The following is an 11,118-nucleotide window of genomic DNA, read 5'->3' on the forward strand; positions in this document are numbered from 1 at the left end:
TAACCAAAAATGCTACTCCACCCATCGTCACAAAATGGCCTACGGGCCTCGTCCGTGTCAACATAAAAGTCTAGGGAAATAATTCCGAAATATTTTCATGAGCCCGTGTTATAATGGCTACGTATCGTAACCACGCATAATGCGCATTATGTGCTCCCATGAATAGAATGACTGTAAGTGTAACTGCTCTCTTATGCATGACGCAAATAGTAAGGGATCAGCGGTAAACGAGGCCACGCATTGTCTGCCCCCCGCCCTCCCTCTGCTTGTCAGGAAGCAAGCTGATTGGCCGCGGCCTAGCAAAGAGTGCCCGGGGATCCAAAACTGCAGGCCGCACTTAGCTTACCGTCAAAAATAAACCAAAAACAATAATAGACTAAACGGAGGAGGGGGAGAAACGCCAAAAGAGTCCGAAGACGACGTTATCAGGTAAATTTGCGTTTGGCCAGTCCGAATGGAATGTGGTTTAATTCGCAAGGGCCCAGTCGGCCGTAGCGGGCCTCTTTGAGCCTTTTCGAAAAACAACATGGACGTAATGCGGCACAGGCGGCTCCGCTTAGCTTAGCAGGCTAGCTAGCCAGACGGACGGCGTCCAGTTAAGTTTACATCAAATACTAAATTGTGGCATGGTAGTTCGTCGCTTTCACCGGCGAAGGTGCTATTCACGTGCCGCAGTGAGCGACAGAAGTCGCTTTTGTGCTTTTAAAGCGATTAACCAGCGCATACGGTTAGCCGTAATGCTAAAACAAAATGGCGCTGGGCGGATCTGTTATAGCCTGCTGGCTAGTTAGCTCCAGTGGGTGGAAAGCGGTAGCCATCCTTAATGAAAACAACCCAGAACGTCTGCAGTAAATTCAGTGTGACTAATCACATGGAATGTATACAGACCATTATAGAAGTACGGACACACTTATTTGAATATAGACTGGAAATATGCACACTAAACACATTTGAATTAGGATTAAGCGAACATTTCGAATTAAGTAGTGATGTGACGACAGTGCATTTCCTCCCACTGATAACATGCAGGACTCCCACAGTGGCAATACTGGCGGGCTTGTCCTGCCCACTTAGCAGGGCAGATCGCTTTCCCAACAGCGACCTCGCCATCAGGCTCAACTGGCTCCAGGTGTATGCTTAAATGAACCCAGGTTAAAGTCGCCTGTAGTACTTGTGGTTGGCAGAGGACGGAGCCAGTGGTCAACAACATGCCAACCCACTTCCCTAGTGCGAGACATCAGTGTACTTCATAAACATTCATCAACAATAGCAAACATGGTCTTTAATTGGTATTGGATCTGAAAAGCTAGTGTAATGGAATTCTCCTGATTTTTTTTATCAACAATATTAATATATATATATATATATATATATATATATATATATATATATATATGCATTTTCCTTTTTGGAAATAAATTATGGAAATAGCACTACTATTTGCACAACTCAAACTAAATTATTCAAGATTTGGGAGGGTTGGGGGAAAAATGAACAAAACAAGGCATAAAACCAAAATCAATTATTAATGAAATGTTTTATATTAAAAAAAACAACCCAAGTATGATTTTATTCTTTTTTTTTTTTTTTTAAATACATGATTTCTTAATGCTAATAATTTGATCTGATATTTATTTGGTATGAACATTTCAACTAGGCATATTAAACGAAGATTAAACATAAGATTAACTGTTTAACTTGACACTAGGGGTGTGACAAATATGACAAATATCAAAATGGTGATATATCACGATACTTTGAACCCCAAAGAAGTTATCAATATGCTCCTGCCAAGAATCGATATATTGTTGGGGCGCTTACAGGTGACTTTTTGTTCATTTTAGGGCATTTACAGGTCACTTCTGTTGAGTTTGAGTCATTGCCTATTCATTTGGGGAGATTCTTGGGTCACTTCCTGTTCTGTAAACTGTAAGTGACCCATAAATGCCCCAAAATCCACAGGACGTGACTAAAAATCAACAGCAAATGGCCTGAATTCGACCAAATTAAACTCATTGTTTGCCACTGACAGCCATATACATCCAATTCGTTTGAAGTGGGAGGGATGGCAGCGAATGAACAAATGTTCATCCGCTGCCACCCTCCCACCTCAAACAGATTGGACCTGTACTATTTGTTTGAAGTGGGAGGGATGGCAGCGAATGAACAAATGTTCATTCACTGCCTGCCACCCTCCGAGCTCAAACAGATTAGATGTGTACTAGTGATAAGCTCATTCCAATTCACAGTAGAAGGATGAAAATAGCGTGTTTTTCTGTTTAATAGTTGTTTTTTAGAATATCCTAGAATGATTTCCTGACCATTGTATTGATAGTTGTCTTATCGCTGTATCGTGAGATCATCGTTATCGAGAGCTTTGTATTGTATCAAGAGGTATCAAGAGGTTCCCACCCCTACTTGACACTGTACGTTAAATAACAATTGACATACTATATATGAACTGCAGAAAAGCCAATTATACTTCTCGAGTTTATTCTCTTTTTTTTTTTTTTTTTGTTTAAGAAAAGTAGCTTCTCTCTGCTTTAACACACTGACGTCTGTTCCACCGCTTATCAAGTACATGGACTGCAATACAGTCTATTGCTGGCTAGGCTGCTTCTGTATTCTCATATCCAAGTAATCCGCTTCATAACACAGGTCAAGTAAAGAGTAAATGAAGTCCTAAATGACTCCAATAGTTTTCTTTTCACGCTCAACTTATTTGCTTAGAAGATGATGAGTGAATGTCTTGATTAAAGATACACCAATCGTGCTTATCTCTTAATTAAGCTGCAGCAATGGGGACAAGAAGAGAGATCTACTGGTAGGTTCTGAATGTCACAGGGAGCTCATCATCTCCGCAATACTATATGCAACCAAGACACTTTTGCGAGAGCGTGTAATATGTGCTGTTACACTGTAAGTGTGAATAGCTGCGCCGAGCGAACACATTCACATCCACCGGACATGTTGCCTCTAGTAGCAAGAGAAGTGCACGCTACAGAGCTATTTGCTTGCTCCGACCCACTTCAGGTTTCGGTAATGTTATTTAATTGAAAACAGCGTTTCGTACAGAAACCACATTGTAGTTACATTTCGCCCGAAGATTTTTGATCACTGACTTTTGGGGAATCTGTAACCATTAACATGGATCTTATATGGCTACTAATGTCTTACTTTGTTTTACCAGAGGGATCCTCCCATTGATGGGAAGAAGCACATTCAATATGCCGTTTTTATTTTAAGGTTCTCCACATCAAATGTGAAGGTATTGGTTAATATTTTTGGATGCATGATACCTGACGAATTTTATCCTCACACTTTCACTGCTCATGATTTATATGTGATAGTTTTCAGGGCTATTTTCTTTGGGTTAAACATGGACCAAGGAGGTGGTGTGTTGGAGTTACACACACAGGAGCTGAAGATGCCCCACGCTATGATCATGCAAGATTTTGGTGGGTGTTACCATGCTTTTAAACTAGACTAAATAACTTTTAGTTCTCTCAATAAAGAAATTACATTATAGGAAGCCACAGTAAATGTGCTCAAACACATTAACAACACATGAACCACTACACAGTGTTTAGGGATGAGAAGTCATGCAATCTATCTTTAAATGGCCAACTTCTGGCTCATGTACCGAAGTTCCTCTCAAGGCGGAGACACGTTTTTAGCTTATCCATCATAATAGGGATAGTAGGGGCTGTCGCAATAGGAATGAAGCTAGCCTTCCCCATGATAGCGGACAGGAGGACAGGTTGATATCCTTTCGTCCTTGATCGACGCTTCGTCCTCATGCCTCGCCCCCATCCCCTCCTCCTCCTCTCAGCTCAGGAGAGTGTTGAGTAACCGGGAATGTCAACTAACCTTCCGGTAGCAGTTGTAGCATTATCACCTCATCTCGACTTTCAAAAAAGGAGGAATAGAAACAATCCGCTGCAAATTGTGCATTCATGTCCAGAAAGCAAAGGCAACTCTAGGTTCAAAAATACAAAGTAAAATGGCAAGAACAGCTGAACAGTGAACCACAGATGTCCTTTTGCAAAGCCGTTCATCACAGATTGAATTTATTACCAAAAAAAATCATTGCAAAATAAAAATTTTAAACCTTTTATCAATTGTGAAAAAGCATTTTAAAGAGACAGGCAACACTTAGTACAAATGACCGTGTGAAATGTGATTGCCCAAAGTATTTACAAACACTTAGTACAAATGACCGTGTGAAATGTGATTGCCCAAAGTATTTAAGTATGCAAATTTTGAATTTGTTGAAGACAAAAAAAATGACACTGCTTTTCAGCGCAGCTGTTTTCTGACATCAATTATATACCCACGGACATACACATTGATAGACTCAAGCACATGTGTGTGCAATAATAAGGATAAATGACATCATAAAGAAGGGAAGACAATCTAGGATACCTGCATTTGACTGGCTAAAATAGTACCACCATTGATAAAATACCTGCTTCCATGTCAAAACAGCCACTTCCTTGAAATTTAGGCTTTCTTTTACATTTCTCTCCACTTATATACATTTTTTTTTTTTTTTTTTAACAGAATTCTTTTTTTACCATTGGGATGCACATAAGGGTGTTGTCTATCCCTTTAAACTTATCATTTAAGATATAAAAAAAAAATAGTGCATTAACTCATTTGCTCCCAGAAACGTATAAATACGTTCTATTTTTACATGCTTCATTGTCCCAAAAACGTATTTATACGTCTTTTGCGTTTTTTTTTTTTTTTTTTTTTTACAAGAAGAATCTATAGCTTGCGATCTATCTGAGAAACAAAAAACAAGGCTCCAAACCCATTTTAAAGCAATAAGACTGGCCACTGGAGGATTCAACAGCAGTGAAAGGCTGGGCGGCACGGTCGGAGCGCTGACGGCAGTATGCCAGGCGGCGGACGAACGAACAAAACAACCGAGAGGACGCCTGGAATGCCAGGCGCTGGACGACGGAGCAAAATGACTGAGACCATCGTGCAGCGGGCTCGCCAAGCAGACCCCGCAGAGATTCAAAAATAATCCATCTTTGTGAGACAGACAACAGACAGACAAGTTTACACGGCAGACGCGGCGACAACGGAGTCATCTCGGCGACAACAGGCGTCATCTCTCAGTAGTCATGTGTAAACAAATTGTTACTTTGCTATCAAAAGCTCTATTTGTCTTGTTCATTATGATATTTTGTAAAAGGAAAACATTATTCAGATGTTTGGGATGTATCTAATGCAAAAAATAGCTGTGTTAAAGTCAGTTATGTTTCAAATGTATACGTTTACAAATAGCTCATTTTGTCCGTTTTTTCATCAGAAATTTGGAAAATTGCTCAAACTAAGCTATTTTGTAATGTTGATTTCTAAAGAATGGAAAAAGATATGAACTTACTTTTTTTTCTTCTGAAAGAAGAGAGTCGAATATTTATTTTGGTGGGTTCCATTTTTATATAGCAATAGAACAGAATTTTCTGTGGGCCTTGCAAAATCAGTCAAAATCCAGAAAAACGGCCGGGAGAGAAGGGCCTTGCTCTGGTGAAAATGGCTGGGAGTGAATGAGTTAATGACTATCATTACTAATCTCATACGGTATTCCTGGAGGCTCAAATCTCTGCTCCAGCTTTCCTGTGTTATGTTTAATTTTGCTTCCAGGTTTTGTCAAGCTAATCCTACTTCCTTTTCATAAAATAAAACCAAAATAATGGATGTCAAGTACAGTCTAAATTGTCCAGAGGCATAAACGTGAAGGATTTATTTTTAATTTTTTTTCCCCCTAAATTTTGAGTTAAAATATGTATAGTTTCTTTGTAGCACTACGTTAGCCTTTCAACCTGCCAGGTTTATGAAGGACTGGAATTAATCCTAATTTTGATGTTACTGTAACATAAAACAATTTATCAGACAATTAATTACACTATTAATCAATCTGATAAATGTCACTTTTTTCAATTACCTTCACAATTTACCATGAAGGTGTTTTAGGCATGTTGTAAGTAACAATGAAGACAAATATTTTATTACAGCTACCTGACTTAACTGCAGTTTACAACTGTATCGATTATCAAATTTGTTGGCATCTAATTTGTTAATCGATTAGTTGTTGCAGCCTAATTAAGAAACAGTTTAGACATTCAGATGTCCAAAAATTGGCAAAACTGTGAATTGTTGTTTTCCCAAAGTAAAAGCAGATTTTTATTTTTGTCCTACTTTGATTGAACAAAAATACGGTGAAGAAATCTGATATTTACAATTGAGAAGTTATATGTATGTTATAATTTCAAGAATTTAGACATATTTAAAGTGAAGGTCCTAAACGATTAATTGTTTATCAAAATAATTGTCGATTAATTTGCCAATCGATTAGTTGTCAATGAATATTTGCACCTCTAATGTTACTCTTTGTGAAGTATTGGCCACGCTCCCATTTAGAATAGAATAGCTCTTTATTGTCATTGTCAACAACAGAACATTGTGAATAACGAAATTGGGCGTGGCACTCTAGTATAAACATATGTATTTGACAAATAATATGAGTTTTGAAACATTCAAGAGCTGAGGAGCCACTTAATATGCTTTGTCCCAATTCTGACCTGTCCCACAAGTAATGGCTTTTATTTGAACAGTTGCAGGGATGGGTGGCTTGGCACACATTGACGGGGATCACATTGTGGTGTCCGTGCCAGAAGGAATGCTTCTTTCCGACGTGATGACGGACGAGGGGATCCTCTTGGAGCACGGGCTGGAGGTGGAGGGCCTCGAAACTCAGGTCGTCGAAGGTCTGGAAACCGAAGTTGTGGGAAGTTTACACGCGGATGTGGAAGGACTGGAGGCAGAGGTGGTCGATGGGCTTCAGACACATGTGGTAGAGCTGGAGGCTCAGGTAGTGGAAGGCCTAGAAGGAGATGTCGAGGTGGAAGGACTGGAGGCACATGTGGTGGAGGGACTAGAAACCGAAGTGGATGTAGAGGACTTAGAAGCTCATGTCGTTGAGGGCCTCGAGGAGGAAGTGGAAGTTGAGGGCTTGGAAGCAGAAGTCGTGGAAGGTCTGGAGGTGGACGTAGAAAGCCTGCAGGCTCAGGATGTAGACGGCCACGAAATAGGCAGCGAGGACATGGTGCACTCAGAGCACAGTGTGATCATGCCGGAAAATATCCTAGGAACAGAAGTTGCAATAGAGGAAGCTTTGGAACACCACCACGTGTTAACCTCGGACCTTATCCAGGATGCCAATCACCACGATGACATGTCAGACCAGGTGTTTGTTGCAGAGCTTTTGTCGGACCACCAGGATAACACTTTAGACCACCAGCTTGTGGCAGAGGGCTTGATGGTAACGGAGGCCAACGCGGAGACTATCATCCATCAGCAACTTCCATCTGAGGCCGTTTCTTTGCAGATGGATGAGGATGATGACGGGAGAAGTAGTTCTGAAGATTACCTCATGATTTCATGTAAGATAGTTTTCGGTCTACAACAGTGTTGTCTAATTGTGTCCATCAGGTGTTTGAGGTCATATATCTTTTCGCTGTTTAGTGGACGAGGTGGGCGAGAAGTTGGACATAGGAGACACCCCCCTAGAGATTAGCACTGAGGTGATGGAAGACAAGGAGGGCAAGGAGGAAGATGGCGCAGAAGTCATCAAAGTCTACATTTTCAAAGCTGAGGCAGATGATGATTTGGGTAAGTTGCTAAATCGACTGTCACATGCTCTTTTTTTTATGCGCGTGTTTAAAATTAACCACCACACCTCCATTTTTTCCTTCAGGTGGAACTGAGGTGATCACTGAGGATGATTATCAAAATGGCCACCCTGATCTTGAGGCGGCATCATCGGGAAGACTCGGAGTCGGGCGCGACAAGATGGTCTACATGGCAGTCAAGAAGCAGCCCAAAATAGAGGAAGAGGAGGACGACGACGACGACGAGAGTGATGACGATGATGACGATGACGACATCAGTATGTTTTTGAGTTACTGTCACAAAAGCTTTTGCGCATTTACTTTTAATTCGTCCAAAGGCTAGAAACATCAAGTACAGTAGAGTTCATTAAGGTCGCCGCTGGTTTTGTGCAGGCAATACAATAGAGCAGGTGAAGAACGGCGCGTCGACACAGTTTCTACAAATCCGAGAAGGTTTGGCCATGAACCGTGTCCTCAAACCCAAAGCCAAGAAAAAGAAGAAAGGAGACATTCGGCAGTGTCAAACCGGTAAGATTACTAATGCTCTTTATATAATGCTCGGGCGACAGTCTCAAAAATTGTGGATCTACTCGACTTCCTCTTTCAGCTGTCATCATCGGGCCTGACGGCCTGCCTTTGACGGTCTACCCGTGCCACATATGCGGAAAGAAGTTCCGCTCACGAGGCTTCCTCAAATGCCACATGAAAAACCACCCGGACCACCTCTTAAAGAAAAAGTACCAGTGTACAGACTGCGACTTCACCACCAACAAGAAAATTAGTTACCACAACCATTTGGAGAGTCACAAGCTGCTGAGCCACAACAGCGAGCGCTCCCCGGAATACACGGAGTACGCGCGGCGCTATCACGAATCCAGTCCGCTGGGCTCCGACAAACTCATCGTCAAGGACCGCGAGACCAAGCTGCATCACTGCAAGTATTGCGACTACGAGACGGCGGAGCAGGGCCTGCTCAATCGTCACCTGCTGGCCGTGCACAGTAAGAACTTTGCGCACGTCTGCGTGGAGTGCGCCAAAGGCTTTCGCCACCCGTCCGAGCTGAAGAAGCACATGCGGACCCACACGGGTGAGAAGCCCTATCACTGTCCCCACTGCGAGTTCCGCTGCGCGGATCAATCCAACTTAAAGACTCACATCAAAAGCAAGCACGGCGCAGACCTGCCTTTCAAGTGCAGTCACTGCCCGCAAGCGTACGCCGATGCGCGGGAACTCCAGCGTCACATAGAGATGGTTCAAGGCCACAAGACGCACCAGTGTCCGCATTGCGAGCACAAGAGCACCAACTCCAGTGACCTGAAGCGGCACATCATCTCTGTGCACACCAAGGACTTTCCCCACCAGTGCGACGTGTGCGAGAAAGGCTTTCACCGGCCCTCGGAGTTAAAGAAGCACGCCGAGACGCACAAGGGTAGCAAGGTGCACCAGTGCCGGCACTGTAACTTCAACGCTCCCGACACGTTCACCCTGAGTCGCCACATTCTGTCCCTGCACACCAAGGAACTACCGTTTAAGTGCAAGCGCTGCCGGCGAGGCTTCCGACAACCGGCGGAGCTCAAGAAGCACATGAAGACGCACAGCGGGCGCAAGGTTTATCAGTGCCAGTATTGCGAGTATAACAGTACGGACGCTTCCGGCTTCAAGCGCCACGTCATTTCCATTCACACCAAGGACTACCCCCACCGCTGCGACTACTGCACCAAGGGCTTCAGAAGGCCTTCGGAAAAGAGTCAGCACATAGCAAGACACCACAAAGACATGTTAATGTAACGTCATCACACTTCAAAGTCACTCCCCCTTTGGCCCCCAGTAAATCTGTGTCACACACTCGGACGTAATTTTAGTGTATTAAAAAATGAATGGTGTAGGCTGTTGAAGGCAACAACATTATATTTGCCGTTCTGTGTTGTAATGAGTGTAAAACTCGTCCTATTGCCAGAACACATTTTAGATGGGAATTAATTCTTTTTTTTGGGGGGGGGGGGGCGCACTGAGTGGGACAAGTGTAAATTGTGTTGTTTTTTTTTGTTGCAGAGAATCACATAAGAACATTTATTCAGGGTTTCAAATGTCTATATTTTTATACCCACTCAGCTGAAATGCTGCAGGAGAATAACTTTCATGAGAAATGATAAACATAGGTTCATGATCATCATGTCAATTTTCTTCCATACTACCAACTAGTATCATTTTTTTGCCCAGTTTTTAAGCCCAATTTAATTTATCACTGCCACATGTTGCTCCATTATCAATCTCCATGAAGGCGTTTTAGTGACTCACCTACATGTCGCACCTTAGCTCAGTTTTACTTCCATGTTTTTGCATTTCTCTCTAACGTGACACGACCACAATCTATGAAAAATGTATTAAAAGTTAAATCAGGGTTTAGGGACTTGAAACATCTGTTGGGTCTAATACAAATATAATCAAGGTGGTGCTACATAATGACAGGCTTTTATGAATTTGACTCGAGTTGGCTTTGTGTTCGCTAACAACGCTAGCGACAAAAAAGTAGGTTACCTGTGACGCAGATGTGCTTAACTAACTACGGTTGCATTCATGCCTTACATCTGCCGTTTTTTTTTACCCTTAAGCACTGATGAACAAGTTCAGTTTAAAAAGAAGTAATTTTTTAACTCAAACATACTGCACCAATACCATTCTCTCAGAGATTGTGTTTTGGTCAGTAGAAGGCACTTTAATAACTTTTTTTTTGTATTTTAATTACATGTGTTGGTTTTTTTTTTATGTATATGGTTAAATATACATATGAATCTGAGTAAATGATTACACAGCCTTGTAAATGGGTAAATGTTCTCTATTGCAAGTGGGCACAATACAGTTGTTGTGGCAAGTGATGGGTAAAGCGATTTATTTTTTTGTCCCATGGCGAAGTGTTTGGGTTTTGTGTTTGGTTTGTGCTCACTAACAAATTTCCCACACCTTCATCCTTCAGTCCTATACGTAAATCTAGCCCAATCCCACATTTGGGATTATATTCTCGTCGGTGGTCATCATAATGGCATTAGTTATAAGTATGCACATATGCTGTCTCCATGAAATTGTGGTATATATTAAAATCCCTGCATTTCATGTACCTTAGTCTATATTTCCTTTCAGTCTGATTGTGGATAAACTACTGGTGGGGAAGAAACCAAAATAAACAAATATCTTTTTATGCCTTGTGTTTTTCTCTGATCGGTCGGGTCGAGTTACAGTGACTAAACTGTCAGAAAAGCCCTAAAATAGTACAATATGGTGTTCAAACCTAAGTTTTGCAGGGAAAGTCTTGAAAATGAAAGCCACGTAAAGCTTCATGTTCAAACAAACTACTTTTTGACTGTTAAATATATATTTAGTATTAGCTTGCCTGAATAGGCACCAAGTACCCGTGACCTTGTAAAGTATTGATTTT

General features: G+C 41.7%; 1 protein-coding gene across 1 annotated transcript; it reads left to right on the forward strand.

The window, feature by feature from the left end:
* Positions 1-261: 261 nt before the first annotated feature.
* znf711 (zinc finger protein 711) lies at positions 262-10,881 on the forward strand. The gene is made up of 8 exons (XM_057851193.1): positions 262-429; positions 3,191-3,268; positions 3,351-3,458; positions 6,630-7,457; positions 7,540-7,686; positions 7,772-7,963; positions 8,079-8,213; positions 8,293-10,881. Exons 3-8 carry the CDS (start codon positions 3,380-3,382, stop codon positions 9,471-9,473), a joined length of 2,562 nt encoding a protein of 853 aa, XP_057707176.1. The 5' UTR covers positions 262-429; positions 3,191-3,268; positions 3,351-3,379; the 3' UTR covers positions 9,474-10,881.
* The last annotated feature ends 237 nt before the right edge of the window (positions 10,882-11,118 follow it).

This window comes from Corythoichthys intestinalis, chromosome 11, assembly GCF_030265065.1.
Source record: "Corythoichthys intestinalis isolate RoL2023-P3 chromosome 11, ASM3026506v1, whole genome shotgun sequence".
Taxonomy (NCBI): Eukaryota; Metazoa; Chordata; class Actinopteri; order Syngnathiformes; family Syngnathidae; genus Corythoichthys; species Corythoichthys intestinalis.

Excerpts from the sequence above, each read along its gene's own strand:
- znf711 (XM_057851193.1), top strand. The coding sequence starts at position 3,380 with ATGGACCAAGGAGGTGGTGTGTTGGAGTTACACACACAGGAGCTGAAG. Across the intron at positions 3,459-6,629 it reads TATGATCATGCAAGATTTTG|TTGCAGGGATGGGTGGCTTG; the intron begins GTGGGTGTTACC and ends TTATTTGAACAG. Across the intron at positions 8,214-8,292 it reads CATTCGGCAGTGTCAAACCG|CTGTCATCATCGGGCCTGAC; the intron begins GTAAGATTACTA and ends TTCCTCTTTCAG.